The sequence below is a fragment of the Populus alba genome, chromosome 3 (genome assembly GCF_005239225.2).
Source record: "Populus alba chromosome 3, ASM523922v2, whole genome shotgun sequence".
Lineage (NCBI taxonomy): Eukaryota > Viridiplantae > Streptophyta > Magnoliopsida > Malpighiales > Salicaceae > Populus > Populus alba.
In genome coordinates, this window is record NC_133286.1 from 11,655,303 (window position 1) to 11,683,273 (window position 27,971).

Below are 27,971 nucleotides of genomic sequence, written 5' to 3' on the forward strand. Positions count from 1 at the left end.
AGAGAAGGAGAGAATTAAACAAGCAAGTTGGAGGACGAAGCTCTAAGTTTTCTATTTGCATTAGATATAATTTCTTGTCTGTTACAAACCTTGTTTTTTTACCGCGAGAACAACAGTAAAGCACTGTGAGTTATTAGCGTAAGACATTAAATGATCATAATTACAATGGTAGTTTATAAATTGGCATTAATCTCAGTTTAATGCCATTTTTTTTTTTTTTTTGAGATTTGGTTCTATAAAAAATAGTAACTGAAATTAATTACTTGTGGCTGTTGGGAACTGAATATGTTTATTTTTATTGTTTTTCCTTTTGCATTTTGGAGCAGTTGAGTTATAAATTTGGTTTAGTAAAACCCAGACCTTTTGCTCACCCGGTAGAATTTCAAGTCACTTTCTAATGTAAAAGAAGAAAATACTTGCATTATATATACGTTTTCAAGTATCATATTTCTTTTTAATTGAAAAATAAAAGGATGTTATTTATAATTTTTAAAACAAATTAAGAAATATATAAACTAATATGCAAAAAAAATAAACAGAAATCATCAGATTATTTAAAGAATTACAATTAAAAAAAAAACTATAAGTGTTCAATGTGTGCATTATGATCTGTGAGGCAATGTACGGTGGATTACAAAAGTGAAGGGTGATTTTGCCCCTCACTCCAAAAATATAAGTGTTCAGTAGCATTTTGTAATGATATTTGAATTGTCTTAATAAGTCTTTTTTAGTGGTTAAGCTATATCCATGGCGGAGCAACAGTAGGTATCTAACATAATTTTTTTTTTCTTTTTCTTCAGAGTATGACATTGAGTTATTATTTTTTATGGTTAATTACTAACTTTTTTTTCATTATTTATTATGTTTTTTAAAATTATATTACTAAATTAATCAAGCTTATTCAATATAATTAAGTCTATAATTTAAATTTTATATTTTTTAAAAAACACTAGCGTTGTCTTAACATTTTCTTTTCAAGTTAGTAAAAAAATTATTTGCAATAGAACTGTAACAAAAAACAAATTGCAGGAGTATCAAATACAAATCTTAAATAAGCTGTATGTGCATTTAGTGGATTCACAAAAATAACCATTTGAATATTATAAATATTTAGAACAATTTCAATCTCTACTCTCCCTTCCTATTATACTGATCAACAGCAACAGAAACAACTCCATTAACACTTCTGTCACTCTCGACAACCACCACATTGTTTGATAAACTGGTCACTCCATGTGCTGGGAATGCCACAGGAACCCCTTCAAAATTGAAAGAGTACTGGAAATGATTAATCCGATCTGGGAATACTAATATGGATGAAAAGTCTGCCACCCATTTTGTCCCATTTCCAGGCACTGTTAACTTCCCGGCCGTTGATTTCACGGCCATACCGACGGCATTGTTGTTATCGATCACCACTTGATCAATGCTAGCAAAATTCCCATCTAATTGAACAATAGGACGCATAGAATTTGCATCCGATTTGAACATATTATCCACAATGGTTACCCCGGACATTATACCCTTGGCTGCTTTTAACACTACGTTAGCATCTCCCAAGAAGAAACCATTAGTCACATGAATTTGAACAGGATCTTCCATGACTATAGCTGTCCAATCTAAGTAACAATTATCCATCCTAGTCAATATCCTTGTGTTTCACTAAAAATCCCTACGCCCAATCCCGAACCCAGTTGCCTTGTGTAGCAGTGTACCCCGGTAAGAATGTTTAGCCTGCCCCTTAATAATACTCCAATAGCAGCTGATGAAAATGGCAACGTCTGTATTGCATTATCATTACTTTGCAAGATCAAATGGCAGTTCCGGTATAGTTTTTTTCTTTTGGATCACACCAATTGTTACATGTTGTCCTAGGAAACAACTTGATATGAAGGTCTCGTGGCCCTTTTGGACTAGAATTCCTTCGGTTGTGAAGTGGATAAAGAAGCAATTATGTATGCGATTCTTGCTGAATCAATAGAACATTCCCCCTCCGCGATAGCTTGAATCGAACAGGATGTCCTGAAGGTGACTCCTCTCAGTATATGTAGGGACTACGACACCACTTATCTCCACATGGTATGATATTGTCCACTTGGCCTAAGCCTCATGGATTTGCTCTTGGCTTTATACCAAAAGGCCTCATACCAATGAGATATTTGTCCACTTTATATACCCTTGATCTCCCCATTTCTAGCCAATGTGGGACTTTGGTTCATACCCAACAAATCCTCCCTCAAACAAACGGACCACCGAGCCTCCTCAAACAATCATTATCGTCCACTCTCTACTCAACCATGATTCTTCATTCTCCACTTCAACCGTTGGGGTAGGACACGTCCATGAAGCATCCGGAGGCACTTGACCTACTTGAGAGTTTGCTCTTTCTAGGTCCAACTCCTCTTCACCGTTGGAGCCAGGACACGTCCGTGAAGCACCAGTGAGCACACCGCCTATCCAATAGAGCTGATCCACGATTACATCGGATTTCTTGGGGGCCCACTCCTTTTGTTCGGCATTTTCGAGGATTCATCCATTCATGGCTAACTCCAGGCAAGGCTCTGATACCACTTGAAGGTTATTCTTTCTTACGGCCAGTCACACAATTTGGGAAACTCACACAAAATTCAGAGACAAAACAATCAAAGAACAGAGGCCTTTTTTGTGATGCTTAACTTACTGCATATTTCTGATTTTCTTATTATATATAGAAGCAAATACGGTAAAGGTTACGTACTCTAAGTAACCTTGAAATTAACTGCTAATGAAAAGTTACGTCCACTAAATAACCTCTAAATCATAACTTCTATATGAACGTTACGTCTACTCTTAAACTCTGCTGAATTAAAACAAAACAAACTGAAATAAAAAACAAGATAATTCTATCATTCTCCTCCTTAAGCTTGTTTTCTTATTGATGTCCCAGTACACCAATCTTTCCTCTCATCTCCTGAAACTTTATCCTTCCCAGTGACTTCGTAAGATATCAGCAAGCTGGTCCTCGGTACGAACATGCTGAACTTCAACCAATCCTGATTTCACACAATTCTTATGTAATGAAACCGAGTTCAATAGTTTACTCCTCTCATGATGAACTGAGTTCTTGTTAGAGCAATTGCAGATTGATTATCCATTTTTAGCACCACTTTCTTAGTTCAGCCTTGCAAATTCTCCTAACAATCGACTCAAGCCACACACCTTGAACGCGCGCACAAACAGCAATATATCTGCTTCGCATAAGACAGCGCCACCACTTTCTGCTTTTGTGAACACTCAGCTGATCATTTGCCCCAAGAAAAGAATATAATCCTGAAGTGCTTTTTCTGATCATTATGTCACCAGCCAGATCACTATCCCGAAAACTGCCGATCAGCTCCAAATCTCCTTCTTTCTTCTCATACACAAAACATAGTTCAATGTTCCCTTCACGTACCTCAGTATGTTGCTTTACTGCTTGCCATGTGTTCCAGGTGCTCCTATCAAATCACTTACCATTCAACAGCAAACGCCAAGTTGGACGTGGTGCAGCAAGTATCTCAAAACTGCCAACGATACTTCGATACAAATTACATCTACAAGGTTCAAGCTGTTCATGTCAATTTCAGCGAGGCTCCATATTTAGGAATCTGTGTTGATTACATCCTTCATCCCACCATTTCTCCAGCACTTCTTTGCAAAAACCCGATGTCTTTAAGTGATTCTTGTTGGAGTCTGACACACTTTCAAATTCCCAATAATAGCAAGCAACCTCAAGATCACTCCATTCTAAATAGCCCTTCATCTGAGATTTGAATTTGTCAATGTCTCGAATGCATCCTCCAGTGATAATTAAATCGTCTACGTATACTCCAACATTAAATTTCCTTCCTTTCTCGTGTACACCGCATGTTCTAGAAGACACCTCTCAAAAACCGAGTGCCTTCAACGACTTATCCAACTTGGAATTCCATGCTCTAGGCTTGTCGCAAACCGTACAAGGCTTTATACAGTTTCAGCACCTTATACTCTTCTCCTTTTTATCTCAAAACCGGTGGCTGCAGAACATACACATCTCCTCCAATTCACCGTTAAGGAAAGCGGATTTTACAATCCATGTGATGCACTGCCACCCCTTTTTTGCAGCGATTGATATCAACAACCGTACAGTTTCCAATCGAGCAACAGGAGCAAAAACTTCGCAAATCTATCCCGTGCTTTTTGAAACATACCCCTTTGCTACTAACTCGCCTTGTTTTGATATTCTCCCTTGAGTATCTTTCTTCAATTTAAATACCCACTTCAAACCAATTGGCTTTTGATTTTCTGGTAAAGCAACAACCTCCATGTTGCATTCTCCTGTATGCTTGGAAATTTCTTCTTCATAGCCTTTCTCCATGCTGAATCGCGTTCTTGCTTCTCATAAACTCATAGGCTCATCCCTCTCCTAGCAAACAATAGCCCCGAATAATCCAATTCAGTAGGAATGGTTTTGTCATACAAAACTATTTAGGTCTCGTTCCTCTTGGTCCCACTTCTGATGCCTCTGGATGGATGAATTCGGATGCCATCTGCTCAACAGGAAACAACACTGGAGTTTGAGCATTTCCAAGCCGAATTCATCTGCTCTGTTGCTACCAGCAGATGTATTCTCAGGCTCGCCAAATTGATAGAACCCTGGCTTGGAGACGCCATATTAGGATGCAACATCTCTTCCTCAATTCGTTGATGGGCAGCATCACTTGAAACTGCAACAGGAAATAAAGAACAGTAAGATATCCTTTGCTGGTTTAGATTCTGTAGCGATGAATCAGTCCAGTCCACTTCTTTTCTTCATCAACACGCATCACGAGTCACTACCACCTGTTTTGTCTTTGGATCAAACATCGATTAACCCTTGGTATTCAAATCATATCCAATAAAACACCATAGGTTTACTTCGATCTGCTAGTTTCGGAAGGTGAGGTGTGACATTCTTCACGTGAGCAATGCATCCAAAAATTCGCAAGTGTTCAACTCTTGGCTTTCGATTGTAGTAGGCTTCATAGGGTGTCTTGTCAACAGACTCTTAGTTGGTGCTCTGTTCAGCAAGTAAATTGCCGTTGACACCGCTTCTCCCCAAAATTCGCCGGGAACACTTTTACTTTTCAGCAAACTTCTTGCCATGCCAACCACTGTCTGATTCTCCGTTCCACACACCATTTTGCTGCGGAGATAAGTGCAGTAAGTAGTTTTAATGCCATTTAATTCGCAAAAACCCTTGAACTCATTTGATGTGAATTCACCACCACGATCACTTCGAAAAGCTTCAACTTACACCCCTTCTCCCATTTCGGCTGCAGCTTTGATCCTTTTAAAACTTTCAAACGCCTCGGCTTTGCTTGAGATCAGAACCTGCCACATAAACCTTTGTGCAATCATCGACAATTAGCATAAAATAACGCTTTCCCCCCATTCGTAGTCGGTGTGATTGGCCCGCACAAATCTATATGCCACAACTCAAGAGGGTACTCGGCTCTGAAATTGATTCAGCAGGGAATGGTTTTCGTTGTTGTTTTTCCAATCAACACATCCATCACAAATGCGATCTTCATGCTCGATTATGGGCAAGCGATTGGCACCATTTGTTTCTGACTTAGAGACTTCAAAGCATGAAAATTCACATGCCCGTATCTTGCATGCCATCGCCATGCTCTTCTTTGCTCGCTTACCAGAAAGCATTCGGGTAGAGCTGGTGCTATGTTAAGCACATATAAACCGTTGCTTGACCTTTTCACTTTTGCTAACAGCCTTTGTAATCTGTCCAAAATAGTCATAACACCTCCTTCAATCACAACCTTGCATTCCGTTTTCATCAACTGGCCAAGGCTTATTATTTGCTCTTCAACATTGGATGCTAGTAGACATTAGTAAGTATTCGATGTTCACCTGTGAATCTTCAAGCAAAACCGAACCTCTTCCTTGGATATTTACAGTCGAGCCATCCCAAATTTGACTGACCCTGTAATAGTCGTGTCAATTTCAGCAAATTTTTCAATACATCCGGTCATGTGGTTATTGCGCCGGTATCTAAAATACCACCCTTCTCTCGGGTGCCTTTAATCTTTGGCACCACTTGTCTTCGGTGCAGTAACACATGCTCGTTCTGTATTGAGTGGCTGATAACACAAGTTTCGGCCATCAAGTAGTGCCGGTTCATCATCGGTTTGTGTTTGTAACAAAATTAGCCCTCTCTCTTCGGTTTGGCTTGGAACAATCTTTTGCAAAGTGTCCAAATTCATTACAATTGAAACACTTAACCTTGGATTTGTCGAAGTTTCGTGGCTTTCGGTCTTCGTTAGTGCGTTCACCATTTCCTCGACCTCCACCATATCCACGCCCACTACCATGTCCTCTCCAGTGACGTCCTCCTCTTTTGTTGTTGCTGAAACTTTCATATTTCTTTGCCTTTGGGGTTCTTGCATCCCTTTCGGTTTGGGTGAATAGCAGCTGCTCTCCTGTACTCTCTGTATGAGAATCGCCCTTCAATCCCTCTTCAAATGTTCTCAACGCCCAATAGCTTCGAAACCCCGACATCGTGTCTACATCTCCAAACTGCTCAATTGTCCCAATGATTTGAAGAAATCGATCTGGAACCGAACTGAACAGCTTTTCAACAACTTCGCTTTCTTCAAGTTTCGCGCCAAGCGATCGGATCTCACCAACCAAGGCAGTCAACTTCATCGAATACTCATTTATGGTTTCTGAATCTTGCATATGCACCTTGTACAATTGTCGTTTCAGTACTTGTACACGTGCCTTCTTGACACGATCTTCGCCAATGCAAGGTTAAGTGTTTCAATTGTAACTTACTGTTTAAAATGAAGGTTATTCTTTCTTACGGCCAGTCACACAATTTGGGAAACTCACACAAAATTCAGAGACAAAACAATCAAAGAACAGAGGCCTTTTTTGTGATGCTTAACTTACTGCATCATTTTCTGATTTTCTTATTATATATAGAAGCAAATACGAAAGGTTACGTACTCTAAGTAACCTTGAAATCATAACTGCTATATGAAAAGTTACGTCCACTAAATCTGAAAGTTTCTGACGATTTTCCAAGTGATCGTTACCTCGTTGAACTGTGGTCACCAAGTTCTACGGTTGTTCCCAAACCTTCCAACATCCATCCCGACGGGGGAGAGAAAAAAAATGTTGGGATATACTACGAGGACGTCACCTTTCGGGACATCCTGTTCGATTCAAGCTATCGCGGAGGGGGAATGTTCATCACCACCAATTGTTACATGTTGTCCTAGGAAACAACTTGATATGAAGGTCTCGTGGCCCTTTTGGACTAGAATTCCTTCGGTTGTGAAGTGGATAAAGAAGCAATTATGTATGCGAGTTCTTGCTGAATCAATGATGAACATTCCCCCTCCGCGATAGCTTGAATCGAACAGGATGTCCCGAAAGGTGACGTCCTCGTAGTATATCCCAACATTTTTTTTCTCTCCCCCGTCGGGATGGATGTTGGAAGGTTTGGGAACAACCGTAGAACTTGGTGACCACAGTTCAACGAGGTAACGATCACTTGGAAAATCGTCAGATGCCCGCAAAGTTCCCGCGTGTACCTTATGGATTAGTCAACATGCTCGATTGTTAGCCTTTCTTTTACTAGAAATTTCAAGGTAAACATTATGAAAAGATGTTTTATTTTCAAAATATAGAAAAGTATTTAGTCTAAAGAGAAAAATGATCTGGAAGTGTTTTTTAAATCAGTTCAGAAGCTAGTGCTACTTATTATGTACATTGTAAAAAAGATGATCGATATGTAAAATATCGCTGTATATGGATAAGAATGAACTGGACGGGGATACTCACCAGGACATTGCCTCCACCAGCTGGAAACCTAATGGGTTTGCTGATTTTGTAGTTTCCACCTTGCAAATCAATCACAACGCCAGCCAGGTCATTGATACCAGGCAACAGCTCAAACTCATTTTGCACTTGAAATGCGTAGTTTAAAGCTTTCAATATGGCATCACTGCTGTCTCGCTCCCCCGTTGGGTCCGCCCCATACTTCATTGGATAAAATACTCTCTCCTTCAAAATAACACACATCAAGAGAGAGAAGAAAAATAAATAAATAATATATATATCATTCAATTTAGTGAAAATTAAAAGGAGAAGTTGGAATATTCTTCGGGGATTAATCATTGACATTTTTAATTTTTTTGAAATATTATATCAATAGCCTCTCACTACCTTATTGCGTGAAGTTTTGTGCTTTTGACATGAATGACAAGAGGTGGTAAACTTTTGCAGCTTTTCTTGAAATTCTAGTCGCTTTTCTTGCTGGATGGAGCAACTCGATTGTTGTACGAGCAAAAGGATTAACAAGCAGAATACCAAGAAACCTCTCATTATTTTCAGCTACAACAATTTTCGGTGATAAATCACAAAATATGTGCAGCTGTTGTATATACGTAGCTGGTTTTTGAAGAAATCACAGCACCAAGGCACACATTTATATGTACATGGGTGGGCAAGAGGGTAAGGAAAAATGTTCGGTTGAGCTGATTTTCTTGGCCTTTTTTGTGGAACCAATGGATTTGTATTGGACTTGCTTCTCTGTATAGATAATCCTTACACGAGTTCATCTATCTGTCGTTTCAAATATGAGCATATTGTTACTGGATGATGATTTGCTTGCGCTGTTGCTATGGTCATTATTGCTGTTATTACGGACGGGATGGAAAATATTGGATTAGGTTAGTAAATATATATCCTTTAGTTTAATTAGGTTTCTTTCTTACAACGAAAAGAGCAATGCTGCACCACTAGGACCACACATGAACAGAGATCCTTTGTAAATTACCGAGGTGTAAGTTGAAAGCATGCGCTGACTGCGCAACGTGTTTCTGCTTCTTTATCAGAAGCTTCTTGGTTATCTTTAATTGTTCTTTCATCAACTTCTATAAGTTAAAGTTCGAAACAAATAGCAGTGGTTATTATTTTATATTTTTACACAGTAAGCATTGTTTGACCGGGGTAGAGAAGATGCAAACAGTAAAAGTCTAAAAGTTTGCATCATTCTATATATAAATATAGATATAGATATATATATATATATATATAGAGAGAGAGAGAGAGAGAGAGAGTGAAGTAGCAGACAACCCATGATTCTAGGCTTTAATTTATACCCACTGAGTCTCCTTAATGATTTTGATGATTTTAAGAGAATTACAACGACTAAATTTACATAACATTACTCTCACCAGCCATGTTACATTGATCAACAATCACAGAAACCACAGCATTGACCAATTTGTCACTCTCCACGACAACTACATTATTTGACACATTTGTTATTGCATGATTTGGGAACCCATTAGGCATTCCGTGAATGTAAAATGAGTACTGAAAATGATTAATCTGGTTAGGAAACAACAAAACTGAAGAAAAATCTGCGACCCATTTCGTTGCATTTCCGGCCACTGTCAGCTTCCCCACTGTTGATTTGTATTTCATGCCACTCACTACATCATTCTGATCAATGAGCACTTGATCAACACTAGTAAATGTCCCATCTAATCCTACAATAGGAGTCGTACCTTTTGGGTCTGCGTTGAACATGTTATTCACAATATTTACTCCAGAAATTTTGCCATTGATCGCTTTTAAAACTATATTGCCCTCTCCCAAGAATAGCCCGTTAGTAACATGAACTTGAACAGGGTCTTCCATGACTATAGAATTATAATCCAAGTAACAATTATCTATTCTAGTCAGTGATGCGTATAACTTCACCATAATTCCTACACCACCGAAGCCCGTTGCCTTGTTATAGCAGTGTATCCCTGTGAGAATGTTAGCCTGACCCCTTAATAACACACCAATGGCTGCTGAAAACAGAGCAACATCTGTGATTGCATTATCATTGCTCCCAAGTTCAATTGCGGTGCCTGAAAAATTTCTCTCGCCTGGATCCCCTCCAACAGTGGAATGCTGTCCTAGGAAGCAGCTAGATATGAAGGTCTCATGGCCTCCTTGGACTAAAATTCCTTCTGTTGTGAAGTGTAAAAAGAAGCAATTGTTAATTCGAATTCTGGCTGAATTGACAACGAAAATCCCTCCTCCTCTATATCCCGAATCGAAAAGGATATCCCGGAAGGTGATGTCCTCATAGAGGATGGCGCCATTTTGTAATTTTCCAGCAGGGAAACCGTTAGGATCATGTACCTTGTTTCTTTTATCAAGTACTTGAGAATTCTGTGACCATACTTCGATGAGATGCCGATCGCCAGGAAACATGTCCGATGCTCGCAAAGTTCCTCCTTTTACCTAATAATTTGAGCACACCAACATATCTCAGAATGCACGTGAATGAGAAAGTGGAAATCATAAATGAATATTAAAACATTTCTTTAAGTTCTTAGTGCTATGATAATCAGGCGCCCGCAGAGTGACCATAACCTCAATGAGGAGCTCCGATAAGTATTGCAACCTTGGAAGGTTTAATGTTGATGATGAGTGACTATGGTTCCTGCAGTATCTTTTGGGATTTAAATCCAATTCATATTTGTATGATTCTTTTAAAATTCAACCTGAAAGAATTTATTCTCCATGTGAGAAAACTATTCGCTAATTGCTAAACAAAAACGAAACTAAAATCCCCCCCCCCTCCCCTAAAAAAACATCAATTAAAACTATGACCAGGATTTCGGTGATTCAAGAGAAAAGGTAGTAACCAATTTTGTAAGCTCATTTATTTCTACATTGAAAATTTCTAACCAACCCAACCACTGCTCTGCATATAGCGGTATTGAAGTGTTCACTCGGATTACAGGTGGGAATGTGATGAATTTATAGAAGATGAGATATTGGAAGCATTAATAAAATAAAAAATTATGCAGCACAAGAGCTGTCTTATTTAATGCTTCTCATGCAGAAAACTGCAAAATCGTAATGTGGCACAGACCCAAATGCAAGGATGCAAAAGTTGCCTCAATATCTTCAAGTTTCTTTCCAAGGTCTACCGTTCCGACCACTGTAAGAGTCCAAGAACATATAATTACGGTTGCACATGAAAAAGTGAAAAGAGAAAGGAAATATATGCCCTGAAGGATTTAAATACGTTGTAATGAAACAAATAAACACAAACACATTGTATCGTTGATAGCATTGACATGTGTATATTCAAAGAAAGGAAAAGCAAATTAGTCTAACCACAACGTTGCCTCCACCAGAAGCAGGAAATCTGAGGGGCATGCTGATCTTGTAGTTTCCACCTTGCAAATCAATTACAACACCACCCAAGTCATTCACACCAGAGAGCAACTGAAGCCCATTTTGCACTTGAAAGGCATCATTCAAAGCATTCAATATGGCATCTCTGCTGTCTTGAACACCAGTTGGATCCGCTCCATAGCCAATTGGATAAAACACTCTCCCACTCTTAAAAATGAACATCCATATATATATCAATAAAAATGCATCGACGTGTGTGTGTGTGTGTGTCGAAAACACACGAATATCTAAATATACAAATATAGTGCTGTACTGTCCAGTTATACATATAATTGGAGGGGGAAATGACTTCCTACCTGTTTGGTTTGTGAGACGGCTGGGGAAGGTGGTGGAATGGGGCTGCTTGAGGCCACCATTTCTTGAAGCTTTTCTTGGAATTCTATCAGCTTATGTTTCTTGATGAAACAAGTTGTTTCTTGCACCGACCACAGCAAAAGGAAGCACAGCGTTGAGATGTTTTTTAAGGCTATCTTAAACCCCATATTTGGAGACAGGCGGGGAGAGAGAGGGAGAGAGAGTGAGAGTGAGAGAAAGAGAGGACCAAGGTCGTCTGAAATGTTCTCTCTTTCTTAAAAAATGCCAACCAACTATAGTTCCTCTGGCAACCATACTTATTACACGGTAGCGTGTTTGAAAGTGTATTCTTGGATATTTTTTATAGTATTATTTATTTTAAAATATATTAAAATAATATTTTTTATTTTTTTAAAAATTATTTTTGATATTAACATAGTTTTATTTGAAAATATCAAAATTATATTAATTTAAAGCAAAACAAATTTAAATTTTTTCAAAAACACTTTTGAAATGCAATGTCAAACAAAACTAAAAAAGGAGTCCGGTTTTTTGGTTATACAAGGTGACCCAAATTAACTTAGATTAACTCAAATTAATTCTAAAAAATTTTAAAAAGAAATAAATTTCAATATTTCATATGAAAAAATTAAAAAAAAAAATCTATGTGAATATAGATTATACATGTTATTGAAGTTTAAAAATTATTTTAAATTTTTTTTATCTCGAATTGAAAACATATTATGTTAGTATATTATCCTTTCAAGTTGAAGTATTTAAATCAAAAAAAAATTTTTTTATCCCACATTAAAAAAATATAACTTTTTTCATGTGAATATATATATATATATATATATATATATATATATATATATATATATATTAAAAGGCTTCAAATCCCACATTGAAAAAATAATGTTTTTTTCTTGTGAACATAGAACACACGCACACACACACTAAGAGATTTCAAATCCCATTTTGAAAAAATAAAACATTCTTCTAGTATTTATATAATAAATTTTAAAAAATGATTAATAACCAACTAAAAAATATATAAAAAAGAAAGAGGTCTATGGCTAGAAAAAAAAAACACATTTGAAAACAAAAAAGACAGGTCTCACCGGGTTTTGCCGAGTCACCCGGTCACAGGTCAACCGGGTTTTTGCTCATCTCAGTCTTTTGTCTTACATGGATCAATCCAGCTATCGGGTCAACTAGGTCTTGGGTCAACCCGTCAAGTTGTTTCAAGTTTAATAACTATGCTAGGAACCCCTCATAAATTTAATTTAATTTATAGGGTTAAATGAATTTTTATTTTGATTATTTTTTAGGTATTAATTTGAATTTTAAATAAAATTTAATTTATTAAAAAAAAAGGTAAATCATATGGGAGAACTTTTGATTTTTTTTATAATAATATTTCTTGAAATTAACATTGAAAATAATATTTTAAAAGTTCAAACATAATAATTCAAATTCTATTTTTACTTTGTCTCTCTCTTTTATCTTTGTTTTCTCTTAAATATCCATTGCAGCATAGCATCTTTTCTTTCTTTTTGGCCTCAAACCTCATCAAGATATTTTTATTTTTTTATAAAATGTGTTATTAATCTTTTCTTTTCTTTTCTTTTCTTTTTTTTTTTGGTTTTTGCCTAAATATTTCCTTTTTTATTTTTATTTTTTTGGTTTTGCTAGCAGTATGATTTGTACGGTGATATCTTTTGAGTTATTAAAATTAAGAATTATTATATCTTTTTTACTTATTAACATTGTCAAGATTATGTTAGTCATTAACTTATTTATTTGGTAATGTAATTTAGTGTTATTTTGATATTTATTTTATTTAAGTATGATTTGAATAAAATATTAAAATTTGTATTGAAATATTTCTAGAACTTTTTTTTCTCAACATTCCTATATTTTATGTCATTTTAAATAAATATAAGAATTCTTATAACAAAAGGAAATGATTTTTATAACAAAAATGATCTCTAAATTAAAGGCTAAATAGTCAAGATTGATAATTCAATTCCAATGTTATTCTAAAAATTATAACTAAATTTAATTTTATAATTTAATATTTTATTCTAAACATAAGAGTTATCAATTGAATTCAAATTTGCTTATAATCTGAATTCAATTATGATTTGATTCTAAACAAGTTGTTTATTATATAGTCTGATATTGCAATTCTTATATATAATTAAACTGCATTCCTCACTGCAATCCTCTAGATAAATCTCTTTATAAAGGAAAAACTAAAAACTTAAGACTTAAAGAATGGTCTGCAAACAACAAATGATACAAAATTTGAATATGAATTGATGTAGCCTTGATGATAGATATGGAATTGCCATATAAAAGATATGATATTATAACACATTATTTGCTCTCTCTTTATGTAAGATTTTGTCTTCGGTATGTTTTGTTTGAGATGTTTTTATAGTTTTACTTGAAAATGAAATGGTGTGCAAAAAAGGGTAAGCAAACATCGGAATATATATGATAGGGTTGGCTATACTATTATTAATTAATTGGATAATTTTTTAAAAAATACTCATATTTTGACACAAACTCTATTTTTGCTGTATCTTTCTTGTACGCCTCTTTATTTCTTTTCAAAAACCCTTATAATGATTAAAAAAAAAAACATACCGTAAATGATCGCGCCAAAAATAAAAAAGCCGTAAAGGATTAAAAAACAAGAGTTGGTGGACAAACTCCTTATAATGATTTCTTTCTTGAAGGGTTTGAACTTTGAAGAAACCCTGAAAATCGCCCATGTATTTGGGCAATTCAGCAAATAAATCCATGTGAAAAAGATTCATTCAGAATTTGCTCTGTGTTAAAAAAATCTAGTCAATGATTGACTAAATCGTATTAAATTATGAGATGATGAATTAAATTTTGGAAATCTTTAAGAAATAAAATATTTTTAAATGTCTTTTTTATAATAATAAAAAAATATTTTGAAGAAGTAAATCATTCCAACAACACTCAATCAATAAAACTTCAACCTTTAAAAAAAGGTTTAAAAATAAAAATAATTTCTAAAATAAACTAAAACCTTTAAATTGTTAAAGAACCATCTCAACTCAAAAACTATTAGATAATGTTCTAAAATATGATTTATATTATTCTCTAACACAACCCCTCAAGTGAAAGTCTTTTGGACTTGAAACTTGCACAAACTCATATTACCTTGTGCTTAATTTTTATCAAATAAATAGAGAATGGTGAGATTTGAACTTGTGATCTCTTGGTCATCAAAGCTCTGATACTATTTCAGAGAACTAATTCAAACCCACATTAATATTTTCAACACTCAATATAAACCAAAAAAAAAAATATTTAATTATTTTTCAAAACATGTGAGTTTGACAACAATATATATTAAGGGTAAAATAATTTTTTTTTATATTTTATTTTGTCTTATCTATCATAGCTAAACAGGATACAAAGATAGTTATCTTGTCTTGTATATTACTACCAAACACAAATTTTTATTTATTTTTTTATGTTTTATCTTATTTATTTTTATTGTTTTTATTTTTTTATTTTAAGATAACTTAGATGATCATAAATGTTGAAATAAATTATCATGAGATTTGTTTGAGGGACCATTGAAAACCAATTCACGTATTTTATACAACATGGTACCATGACCACAATCGAACCGGAACACCCCAATACAAGAAAGCCATTTTATGACCTTTTTTATTATTTTTTGACAATTCTTAAGGAAAAACACGACTTTCAAATAGTATTTAATAGCCAAAAATAGATAAATCTAGCATAATGGTTGGTTAACACCTTTCACTGTTTAGTGGTAGAAATTGAAAAAAATAAATAATTCAACAGGTCTTTCATTTTCAGCTTGTTTGACGGGCTTGAATATTTTGAGATTTAGGACCTTCGGCTTTAAATGGGCTTTTAATAGGGATGAAATAATACACTAGCATCCATTAAGTTTTAATTTTGAACATGGTTATATGATCCAACCCAACTTCTAATCCAGCCTAAGATTTCAATCATAGTTAGGCTTCTCAATTTGCATGTTAAGTTTATTCAAGTTTTAATTTTTTTTAAAAAAAAATTGAAATTAGATTGTTCTGATAAAAAATATATATATTCAACATAAAACCCAGTATAAGATAAGCTTCAAGTTGGTTGATTATCAGATTGACCCACAAGTTAATATGACTATGGTTTTGAAGTTGCATGCAATTTTTGTTTTTCTTTTTTGAAATCGGAGAGAATACCTTATAACATTCTTGTAAAACCTAGTCTGACCTGGTTTGACTTCCAATAACTTAGAATTTTAGCTGAATTTTACATATTAAAAAAACTAAAGTTGTAATTAATCTGATTAAAACCAAATAATTTAGTGTAATCTAAATAAACTAGGTAAATCCCAACATATTTTTTTAATCACTTGTAATTCTCCTTTATTTCACACTTCGAGGAGTTAAATTGATTGCTCATCTTTTCTAAAATCATACTAATGATTTTGTACCAATTTTGCTTTCAAAATATATATTTTTTAATATATAGATTTAGATATTTGATTAGTGAAATTGGAGATTTTGTTAGACAGCAGGTATAAAAAAGAGAAAATACAAGTAATTCTTCCATTTGCTATTTATTCATCTGTTTTCTTCTCCTTTAATTTTGAACTCTGCTTAAAAATTGAAATTGCCAAGTTGTCGTTCATTAACTCTCTCTTAGCTTTATGGCGTGGTGTGATCAGTGGAACTGAAAACTCTGTAAACCGTTCAACTTCCATGACATTAAATTGGTACGTTTCGAATTTCTGAAGAGTATACAGATGCAATCGATACGGTGGCGTTGCGAAGGGAGATTACAGAGTTTGCCAATAAAGAGAAGGGAAAAGATGGTGGTAGTGATATAGATCACAGAGAAGGAAGACGAGTTTGAGAAAGTCTTTGATTTTTGTGTTTGATTCGGTGACGAAGATGAATTTAAAATTGGGCTCTAGTTTTTATAATCCTTTTCTAAGAAAAACAAAAATAAATGGAAAACCCTAGAGGGGCCACGGCCCATAAGAAGAAAATTGGCGTCCATATTCTTTTATTCCTGTCTGCTGCGACCCAATGTTTGGCGTTCTATTTGGTCTTCTTCCTCTGTTTTCCTCGGTTCAAATTAATGAAAATTTTACAGCAATATTTTCCAAATCGTACTTTAAGAATTCAATTATTTTTCTTTTTCCAAATCACTTATTGTTATCCAACAATAAAGAATATTTACGAATTAATGGTCTTAATTACACATCATCCATAAAATTCATTCAAATTAAACCTCTTCTTCACAAGGTCAGACACTCCTCCACACTTGAAAAAAAAAAAAAAAAAAAAAAAAAAAAAAAAAAAATCTTGTTTAATCTTCCTAAAATAATTTAACTGATCAAATTTAAATTTATTTTTTAATAATTAAGAGTTTGAGTTTCTTCAAGATTTACTAATTTTAGAATCAAATCTTGAGTTTATTTCTCCATGTTATAAAAAAAACACTCGATTTTAAAATCGTTTTAAAAAATTATTAATTTTTTATTTTTTCTACTTAAAATTTATTTTTTTAATTGATTTTCCCGAAATCATTTTGATATGCTAATATAAAAAATAATATTATCGTTTTATATAAAAAATATTTTATAAAATTAACTCTTTTGTCCGCCAAGTGGGCTAAAACCCTAATTCACTGGTGAAGTTTGATAACTCCAGTTAATATCAGATTTGGTGGGGATTAAAATGGGACACGCGTTCCAAAACTAATAGACAGAAAGACTGCAATTGGGTGTTTTGAGTAATTCAATACGCTCAATTTATTAAATTGAGTAGTTCGATGAATTAAACGAATAAAAAAACTGCGGCCCACGTTAATATACTGTTCCTCAGGCAGAAAAACAAAACAAAAATATCCCGGCGAAATTAAGGATAGAAAAAAAAGGGAGGGCCGACCGTATGATACATGTGCACGACACCATGTCATATGACAAGCTTACAAACCGAGGAGAGTTGCTGAGTACAAGGACGATAGGGACAAAATGACCGCTCCTATCTAAACCCTAAAATGCTGAAAGGACATCCTATTTTACAGAAAATAATCGCTCGTCTTGTTATTTGGGATTTCCTATGTTTAAAAGAATCGGTAAAACACAACCAATTGGGATAGGAAAGGGCAAAGACAAGCCCCGGAATCATGATTTTCATCGACTTTTTTACTTCATATCACAAAACTGTTCAACATGTTCTCTCCCTGTTACAATAGTGTTTAGAAACATGGTTATATTTATATTTTTTAAAAAAATAATTTTTTTATATATTTTTTACATCGTTTTAATATTAAAAATATTTTTTAAAAAATAAAAAAATATATTATTTTAATATATTTAACATCAAAAATAATTATAATTATATTTTCAAACAAGTATCGTGTCATTTGAAAAGGAGAAAATATCAATTTGTTTGACTTCAAAAGACCTGGTCACCATCTGATTTTGTCGTGTTTGAATTGTCACAATAAATATGACCAACGAGCATACGCTGATAAAATGGTGATTCCTGATAACCTAGAATTCCCGGTTCAATTTTCTTAATGAAGAAATTCTCTTGCAATAACTTGTTAAAGGACGTAGTCACAATAAGTGCATGAGATTTATATAGTGTATTCAATTAAAATGCTGAGACTAAATTCTCTTGCAAGTTTGTTGTGATTAATTTTTAAAATATTTTTTATTTAAATATATATTAAAATAATATTTTTTTTTATTTTTTAAAAATTATTTTTAATATCAGCACATCAAAATGAATTTGAAAATATCAAAAAATATTAGTTTCAAGTAAAAATATAAAATAAAAATTTAATTTTTAAAAAAATTATTTTTAAAATGTAAAAATAAATAGAATATATTCAGAATATTTTTAATGGGTGATGTATTCTACATTATTTTGTATTTTTATATATCTTTTATATAGGATAACGTTTATTGGCACTCTCTATCAGTTGCCACTTATTTTTTTCTAATGTTATCAGGTAGTTTGGGTTCTAGAATTTTTGGAGGCCATGGGTCAAAATGATTGTCGATATTTTGATTTCATGGTTGAATCTGAATTAAATCTAAAAATACTTAAACCTCGTGATTGAGTGATTTATTTTCACATTTATTTATTGAAAAGTTCTTTGCAGATTACAACGGTTAACACTACAACATTTTAAAGATCTACTGTCTTTCTCGGCCAAAAAAAAAAAAAAAAAACCAAGAAGAAGAAGAAGAGGAGGATAGATTTAAAGTATGTCTACTATTTAAAAAATCTGGTTTTTTTCAGCAATGACTTATCAATGCACCATTATTTTCAAATGCAGCTTACTTGTTTTTGAAAAAAATTTAAATTATTTTTTAAAAAATAATTTTTTGGTATGTTTTGGAATTTTTTTGATGCGTTGATTTCAAAAATAATTTTTTTAAAAAATAAAAAAATATATTATTTTAATGCATTTCAACAACAAAAACATTTTCAAAAATAACCGCAACTACACTTTCCAAACAGATTATAAAATCAAAACTAGACGTTCATCAATGTTTCTGTTCATCAAAAAAAATTTAACATAAATTATGATTGGATTGTTACTGTATCGTGATTAACAATTCTACCATTCTCAATTAAAAATTTATTACAAGTCTGTTTTAATTTTAAATTCAAATATTTAATACAAGATCTAATTATAAGTAGTAAATTTTTTTTAAATCACAAATTATAAATATAACATATTATTGAACAATATAAAAATTATAAGGTCTTACTTCCAATAGATCTAATATTGAAGTAAAAAATGGAGAGGAAAAAAAAAACTATAAAACTAATATATAACCTAACAAGAAAAGAAAAAAATGCATAGATTCTCAAAAATAGTTTAATATTGAAGCATGAAGTTAAGAAAATATTAAATAAAAATTGAGTTGCTAAAATTTAAATTGAATAAAAAATAAACAAAAAAGCAAAAAACATAAATTATAAAAAACAATTATAATAAATAGTGTTTTATGGGTGTAGCTTATATTTATCTGGCCATATCATTAGTGTTGTGCTGTGCTTAATCATAAGGGACTAGGGAATTGTAAAATATAAAAATTTATTTTAAAATTATGTTAAAAACAAATTTATTTTATATATTTATTTTTGTCTCTTTAATAAAATATATTTTTATGTCTTTTATATCTATTATTTATGTCACGAAACACTAATCAACTACAATCTTAAAACTTTTTGCATTTTAAATAATAGATAGACACAATTAATTTCCTTGGGAAGATCTAGCTACCCAGCTTTGAAAAATATAAATATAATACTTTTGACAAAAATATAAAATAATGATGCATAAACACAAACAAAAATAGTTTTGTTATATTTTAAACTTTGAATGTGGATGGGTTAATGCTGCTTAAAATGGCAAATTCAGTAAGAAATTAATTAGCGACCACTATAATAAATACACTTTTAACAATTGCACTATTAATATTTTTCTATATATAACTAATCAGTTGAGTGTTTTGCTGTTGATAGGATAATACAAATTAACACAGAAAAATGCATATGTAAGTGTTGCCAAAGTGGTTTTTCACATTAAAAAAAAATATTAATTGCGTAATTGAAAAGTTGATGTATATATTTAATAAAATAAATCAAGAATTATATATATATATATAAAAGATCTCAGATTAATTATGAAAGCAGTGGAAGAATGTGCCAATATTGCAGATGTGTTTTAATATATCGTGATTTTTTTTTTTATTGAGGGTAGTAAAGATGTTATTTAGAAAAAGTTGTTAATATTAACTAAATACTAAAATGAAAAGAGAATCTTTTCCATAAAAGTAGAAGACAAATAAATATACAAGTATTTAACGTTGATATTTCCTTTTGATTTATATTTGTTTTTTAATCCTAGAGGTTATTCTTTCTTACCCAGAACAAATGATTTTTGTTTCTTGTTTATTTATATCAATTATAAAAGAAAAAAACTAAAGATAAATTATAATAATCACTTTGAAACATTATAAAAATAAATAAACAAATAATTGAAATTTCTAAAAGGTGAAGTAAATAATTTTAAAAACAGAGAGAGGGTATTATTTTAATATAAAAAAATTAACACAAAGTAAAAAATATATAAAAAATAAGGGTATTAATTAAAAAAATAATCAAAATTAAAAAAAAAGGCTGATATTTGTTGGTGCCAGGATATATTTGTTTTTGTTTTTTGATGGAGCGAGGACCTTTCATTGTAAACCATGTTCCTTAGTCACCTTCAATAAGCTTAAAATCAAAGTTTGAGTTTTAAAACCATGAAAACTTATCTTTAACCTATCATCTCTCAAAAACATCTAAACAAAACTTTAAAACATAAATAAATCAATTTCTAAATCCAAAACATCTATAAAATTGGTCCCAAAACACAAATTAAAAAATATATATTTATCAACCCTGATTTTTTTTTTTTTTTTTCAAGATGAAGGGTAAAAAAACACATCAATAGAACTTTTCTCATTCAGATAAATTCATTACCACCAAAAACATGTTTTTTTTTTTTCAGAAAGTGAAAAACCAATGACTTTCTCTTTTCTATTTTGTTTTTCTATGATTTTCTTTCTCCTCTCCCAAATAAGGGACTTAGATGTGAACAAATTGAAGTTTTGGATAAAAAAAAATACGCTTTTTCAAACTAAAAGGACCAAAATAGAATCTGAAAAAAAAACCTCAAGACATTTGTTTTCCAAAAGACGATCAACAAACAATACTAGGTCAAAAAAGGTCATATTTTCCCCTTATTTTCAATTTTGATCCCTTAGTTTGTAATTTTTCACAAACAAAATCTTTTTGTGCAAAATCAAGCATTTTTTTTTTAATTTAAGATAACCTGGTTAAAAGTAAATTGAAATAGATTTTCAAACACAATCCTCAATTAATACAATACAATATAAAATATAAATATAAAATACAAAAGTTAAATGATAAATGTAGAAAGAATTAAAAGGAAAAAAATATTACAAATCACAGTGTTTTCACTTTACAACCCTCCAAACATCATACCTTTTAGGTCTTTGTTTTTAAAACTTATCATGTTATGATAATAATTTACTTTTTACAGAAATTAAAAGATATTTGTTTTTATTACGGGAATTAAAGTTTGATGCAATTTAATTATTCATAAAACTCAAGCACAAAAATTTAGTTTTTCTAGCTTTTTTGTTGGATTCTACACACCCAAACCCCAATCACAGAAACAGAAAACATTCTAAATATGAGTATGAGTATGCCAATTTGTGTGCTAGCTTTTATCTTTATTACACTGCATTTTTTAAAAAATTAATTGAATAAAAAAAATGAATTTAATTTTCAACTAGTAATAATGGAATAAATGAAAATAATAATAATGTTTACTTTTTGGTAAGAAACATGTGTTTTGGAATATACACTATTGCGAGACAAAGTATAGAGTAACAATTTTAAAGCAATACTTATTAACTAGCGTGGCATTTGTTATTTGAGAAGAGTTTTTTAATATCAAGATTATATAACTCTCTTTAAAATTACACAAAAACCAAAATATGAATTTTTAAAACAAATAAACCATAAAGAAGACAGATTTGCTTCACTCCTTATTAAGAAAAGAAGTTACCTCGCTTGTTTTTTAATTTCAAAAGTGATTTTTTAAAAAATATATTTTTTAATATTTTTATATTATTTTAAAATGCTAATACTATTAAAAAAATTAAAAAAAAATAGTTTTAGTATAATTTCAAAATAAAAAATACTTTCAAAATAAGCAACAGCACAATATTACTTATTTAGAATTCTGTTTGTTTTGCGTTTTTAATTTTTTTTAAAAGAAAATTAATTTTTTTAATTTTTAATTTTTAATTAAATTTTTTATATATATTTAAATTATTTTAATGTGCTATTTTTAAAATTAATTTTTTAAAAATATAAAAAATTATTTTAATATATTTATAAATAAAAATCACTTTAAAAAACTTCCAAACAGGCTGTCAACTCTGAAAGAAGGGCGGGCGCGCCCACAGGGTCATTTGGGTAAAAGTGGTGTGGTTTGGCTGGGTGCTCATATATCATAGGTAGGAGCGCTCAAATCCAAAGCTGTGTTGTAGGCATTAGGCAGAAGAAAAGAAGACAAGGTACGGATTGGTGGGCTGTCTTCCCGCAATTTACACCACTCCCCATCACACACGCCTCGCCATCCTCCCATTTTCATAATTTCTTTCTTTCTTTTCAGTAATTACTTTGCCAAAAAACCTCAATATCTTCCCACTGTAACTGGCCTTTTGGTCTCTCCTCCTACTCTCTCTAATTTTCATTTACGGTTATTTATTTATTTATTTTCTTATTATCTATAACCAATTTTATCCTAAATAGTGACTCAGCCTAAGGAGGACGCATCCTCCCCCTCACTCTCAATCAATGAGTTTTTAAAAAGTACGATTTTTTTTAAAAAAATTAAATTATTTTAATATGATAATATTAAAAATAAATTTAAAAAAAATTAAAAAAATTATTATCCTAATATATTTTTAAATAAAAATACACTTTAAAAAACGTCAGCCATTGTTATCCCAAACACCCACCCTGGAGCACAGAAGCACCCATACACACACTCTCTCACCTGTGTACAGTACAACACACCCTCTCAAAAAGTTTTTAACTTTAGTGATTCCTTCAATTTTATCTCTCTTCAAGCTAGAAACGACAATAATTCTGGAAGCTACTGAGTTTAAATAGAGGAGAAGATATACACACTCCTAGGCCATTTGCATTTCACAGAGTATTAGAATTATGTGTAGGGTTCGTCCAAGATTTTGAAGGGAGCTCTTATAATTTTAATTAAAATTCCTGTACTCTTTTTTTGTTTGTTTTTTGTTTTTATCAAGATCATCTGTGTCCATATTGAATTACAAGTTCCAAAAAAGTAGAGCGAGAGATGGTGAGAGAGAGAAGGTACAATTATAATAATCGTAATCATAATAATACATCATCAAGGAGCAGAAATGGAGTTGGAGGTGGTGATGATGATGATGAAATGATGATGATGATGAGCAGTAAGAGTATGAAGCCTGCATGGCTAGAAGGATTGATGGCAGAGACATTCTTTGGAGGTTGTGGGGTCCACGAGAGTCGCAGAAAGAATGAGAAGAACGTCTTTTGCTTGCTCTGTTGCCTTAGTATCTGCCCTCACTGCCTTCCTTCTCATCGCTCTCATCCCCTCCTCCAGGTACACCGTTCATTTCTACATAGCTGGCTATCAGAATTCCTTGTTCATATGCATGCACCTTTACACCCATAAATAGCTGTACCGTTTTCTCAAAATCTGATCTTTTTAAAGGCTTTGATTTCTTTTTCAGATAGAAAAATCCTTGATTCCTTGGTGGGTAATGGGATTCCTTGGGGGGTAATGGGTATTCATTATTTTTCTCTCTTTTTTCTTTTTGTCCTGAAGTTCTTCATGTGCAAGGGGAATTTTCTTTGAGTTCATAATTTCCTTTCACAGTCAATTACACCCCGTGTGATTCACATTCAATTTTCAATTTTAAACTCTTTTTTCGAACTTTATTTCTTTGCTCCTTTTACAGAGGTTTTCTTGACTTGTCACCTTGAATTACTTGATGAGTTCTTAATAATTCTTTGAAATTAATTAAGAAATCTTAAAATTCTGTTTAGGTGCCAAATTTCTTCTGTCGCTTCCATGAACTCTGGTTTTGCAGTTTTTTAGTCTGCACTTTCTTTGCCTGCTAAAATATTTGGAGGAAGTTTTCTATAATTCTCTGGATTTTTTGATGCAGAAGTCTTTTTCAAAGAACGTCATGGATTTTTTTTTTAGCTTCTGAATATTATATATCGGCGTGTGTCTTTCTGTTTCCCAATTCTCATCATTCAATAGTTTCTTATCCCCATGTATGTGGTTCATCTCTAATTACTCTCTCTCCCTATATAAATACATATAAAAATCTGTGAAATCGAGCACTCTAAAAGTCTGAGAATAAAAACAAGCTAACAATTCAAGGTCAATTTCCTTTCTGTACATTGAGCAAATCGAACATATGTTCTGGTTTTTCTTTTTTCTTTTATATAATTCCTTCAATGCCCATCTATGAGAATCCAAGATTCACTTATACATATTTTCTTTCTACCAAGATTTTCTTAAGATTGATTCTATCATGGAATTTTAACTTTTTAATTGTAGTGTATATGGTGTCCATATATGGGTTATCTTTGTCTCCCTTGATTCCCACCTTTTGGTTCGGTTTGTTTCCCTTATGTGGGAGATTTCTTTTCTATCCATTTCCTCTGCCAAGGTTCCTTACCTGTTGCTTTCAAGAAAGCGAAAGTTTGACCGTGTTTTTTACTGTTCATTTTCTTGTACAATATATACAAGTATAAAAGCTTCAGGTTCATAATTTATTCTCTGCTCAACTCATTTGCCATTCGTTTTTTTCCTTGTGATGAGAGAGGCTGGTTGCCTAACCTTTTCACCTAGAATTTAAGTTGGTGGGGTAAAAGTCTACATCACTTTCAGGAAATAATTACAGTTCTGTACCCCAAGATGCTGTAAGTTCACATGACCGTTGCCTTCACGACATTGGTTTGTACTTCATTGATTATAATTCATACACTCTCTTGTTAATGATTTTTGACTCCATAGGGAGAATTCCATATGATGTGCTCAATTGGATGGCCATTTTAGTACATAATTTCTTTTTACTGAGAAGCTTTACTGAGATACCATGCATGTAACAGGTGAGAAGATATGTTTACCATGATGTTGTTCGATTGGGGGATCTTGAGAAGCTCATTGACTGTTCTTATATTCAGGTAATTATTTTCGAAACAATCGAGTGATCTTTATGTGAAAATAAAAAAGAAGATGAGATAATGATATCAGCTGCTGTTATTCGTTCGACAGCCCTACACAATAAACAGTGCCAAAGTGATATTCTTGAATCAGAGACCACAGTCAAGATCCTGTAAGGGCTCATCCAACAATTGCTTCACTTGCGACAGGATACTCCAAGATCCATTCCATTTCTGCTCTCTCTCGTGCAAGGTCTATTTGATTAGTCATTTTAATTTATTAATACGGGTTTTCAGAAGTTTTTAAATATGCACACACACACACATTGTAGTAAACTATAAAAGTCTACAGATACTTATTTTGGATAGGACTTTGTGTGTGTGTGTGTGTGTGTGTGTGTGTGTGTGTGTGTGTAAGAGGTGAGTAATTACCTTATTGATTCGGTTGCAGTACGAATGCCAAAAAGGGAATCGTTGTGTGTGACGTTAACCAAACTCTCTCCCGAGTGGATGTGTTTTTAGCTTACCTGTTAGGTTTGTGGGTTTCAGTTGTCTCCAGTAGAAGTAAAATTTGCTTGAAATTCTAGAGATTTTTTTGCCTTCAGATTACAAATTGTTTTCTTATGAAGTCTCCATTTCTGTCACGTTCCATTTTTGGGGCCCTTTTTTTTTTCCTTTCCTCTTTTGGCCTTCATGCTCATTGACTTAGAAATGTACACTTAATGCAGGTTAATCACTTGGTGGATCAAGGGGATGATCTCTCGGCTATTCTTTACAGGATTGATGAATCTGATTTTGCGTTTTCCCAATTTGAGGGATTGAGGATGGACGGCTCTGAAATTATTGATGATGATGGTCAAATTACCCCGAGCTCCATTTTTGAGAACCCATCACAACACAGAGGCTCGTCATGCTCCAATGAACCGGAGGTCCTAGGAAAGGAGGAGAAAAAAAGTGGCTTTCTTCCGGGGAATTTCTTCTCTTTGAGCAGCAGGAGAAAGGGATCTCCTCATAGGGCTCCTCTCTCGTAACTGTCTACAAGATTCAAAAAGAAAGAAAGAGGGCGGTTTATATATATATATATATGATCGCTAATCTGTTGTCTTGAGGTTGGCCATGTTCTAAATCAATCAGTATAGTTAGCTAGCATGACTCAGAAATTGCATGGAATGTTTATTTAAGAATTTACTTCCGTTTTTTTTTTTCTTTGGTAAGCCTTATTAGGATAGGAATTAGCCCGGGCATTTCCATTGCTGACTTTAGGTGGTGATAGAGAGGTTATACGTCTATCTGAAAGCTGGCTAGGCTCTTCACTCCAATTTTGCGTACATGTAATGGAATTTGCACGTATATACATATATATGTTGTTTGCATAAATTGTATCCAATTCTAACTGTTCTTACCTTTTCTCGTTGTCTTTTTCAGGACCAAGTGTAAAATTTTCCTTTATCTTAAGGTCACAAACCTCTCCCTCAATCGATCATGTCAGATTACTGAACACAAAAGAACTTTTGACCATTAGCCAAAAATTTTCGCCTTGATTATTTACTTCTAAAAGAGTACAAAAATTGTGAATAGACATAAATAAATTGTGATTATGCCCACTTGAGCTTGTCTTGGAGTTATACTAAATAGAGCTGTATGCAGTAATCTTCCTATTTGGAGCTTGAAGATTAGTGATTTTCTCTTGCAAGAGTCAATTGGCACTGGCTCGAACCTTTGGTGAAGATTGAAAAGATTGGTGATGGACCAGGGATTGTTGAACAATTCATTTATTGATAAGTTGGTGGAATAGAGATATTTTGTTCTGACCATCGTTGATGTGGTCGAAAAGCTTGGTTACTTGGTCATATAATTGGCCAATAATCTTGATTAGAATTGTCGGCATGCCTCCTAGGGCTTGAAGGGTATGGAGACATAGCCAAGGATCGTATAATTGAAAAAGAAATTCATAGATGAGACCAAATATAGTCTAGATGAGAAGTGATTTATAGACTAATCCATAAGCATAACTTCAGCTGTGTTTTTTAAAGTGTATCAATAATGATTTTTTAAAGTGTTTTTTGTTTTGAAATATATTAAATAATATATTTTTATTTTTAAAATTTATTGTTAATATTAGCCAATTAAAATAATTTAAAAAAATATATAAAAAAATCTTTTAAAAAAATTAAATTTTAACAACCTCTGTTTATATCATACTCCTAGGAGTTTAACCTACTTATCTTCAGCCATTAATACATCACCGATTAATTTTTTAAGGGACTTAACTTGTGAGGACACGGCAACTATCTCCAACCAAGTTTTAAAGTAAGGTGTTTTAGGAAAGGCAGGATAATCTATGTTTTCAATATATTTAATTTGTTTTTGTAATGTTTTTATATTTTGATTGTTTTGATGTGCTGATTTTAAAAATAATTTTTAAAAAATATAAAAAAATCATTTTAATATATTTCAACATGAAAAATACTTTGAAAAATAATTATAATCAATTCTAAAATAATCAAATTAGATGGTAGGTTCCAA

At 32.5% G+C, this 27,971-nt stretch overlaps 2 protein-coding genes and 1 pseudogene across 2 annotated transcripts; 1 reads left to right on the forward strand and 2 right to left on the reverse strand.

Annotated features, from left to right (window-relative positions):
* Window positions 1-1,128: 1,128 nt before the first annotated feature.
* LOC118062848 (polygalacturonase QRT3-like) lies at window positions 1,129-8,082 on the reverse strand (annotated as a pseudogene).
* A 1,045-nt stretch (window positions 8,083-9,127) lies between these two features.
* On the reverse strand, window positions 9,128-11,834 carry LOC118062970 (polygalacturonase QRT3). The gene is made up of 3 exons (XM_035076875.2): window positions 11,568-11,834; window positions 11,191-11,418; window positions 9,128-10,305 (listed from the first exon to the last, which is right to left on the reverse strand). The coding sequence occupies exons 1-3, from the start codon at window positions 11,751-11,753 to the stop codon at window positions 9,220-9,222; spliced, it is 1,500 nt and encodes a 499-aa protein (XP_034932766.1). The 5' UTR covers window positions 11,754-11,834; the 3' UTR covers window positions 9,128-9,219.
* An 11,388-nt stretch (window positions 11,835-23,222) lies between these two features.
* Window positions 23,223-26,822, forward strand: LOC118062953 (protein RGF1 INDUCIBLE TRANSCRIPTION FACTOR 1). Its single transcript, XM_035076848.2, has 4 exons — window positions 23,223-23,868; window positions 25,392-25,466; window positions 25,558-25,698; window positions 26,174-26,822. The coding sequence occupies exons 1-4, from the start codon at window positions 23,578-23,580 to the stop codon at window positions 26,474-26,476; spliced, it is 810 nt and encodes a 269-aa protein (XP_034932739.1). The 5' UTR covers window positions 23,223-23,577; the 3' UTR covers window positions 26,477-26,822.
* Window positions 26,823-27,971: the final 1,149 nt, after the last annotated feature.

Coding starts and splice junctions, on each gene's coding strand:
- LOC118062970 (XM_035076875.2), bottom strand. CDS start 11,753: ATGGGGTTTAAGATAGCCTTAAAAAACATCTCAACGCTGTGCTTCCTT. Junction 11,419..11,567: donor CCGTCTCACAAACCAAACAG/GTAGGAAGTCAT, acceptor TTCATTTTTAAG/AGTGGGAGAGTGTTTTATCC. Junction 10,306..11,190: donor CTGGTGGAGGCAACGTTGTG/GTTAGACTAATT, acceptor TCAAATTATTAG/GTAAAAGGAGGAACTTTGCG.
- LOC118062953 (XM_035076848.2), top strand. CDS start 23,578: ATGGTGAGAGAGAGAAGGTACAATTATAATAATCGTAATCATAATAAT. Junction 25,467..25,557: donor TTGACTGTTCTTATATTCAG/GTAATTATTTTC, acceptor TTCGTTCGACAG/CCCTACACAATAAACAGTGC. Junction 25,699..26,173: donor TCTGCTCTCTCTCGTGCAAG/GTCTATTTGATT, acceptor CACTTAATGCAG/GTTAATCACTTGGTGGATCA.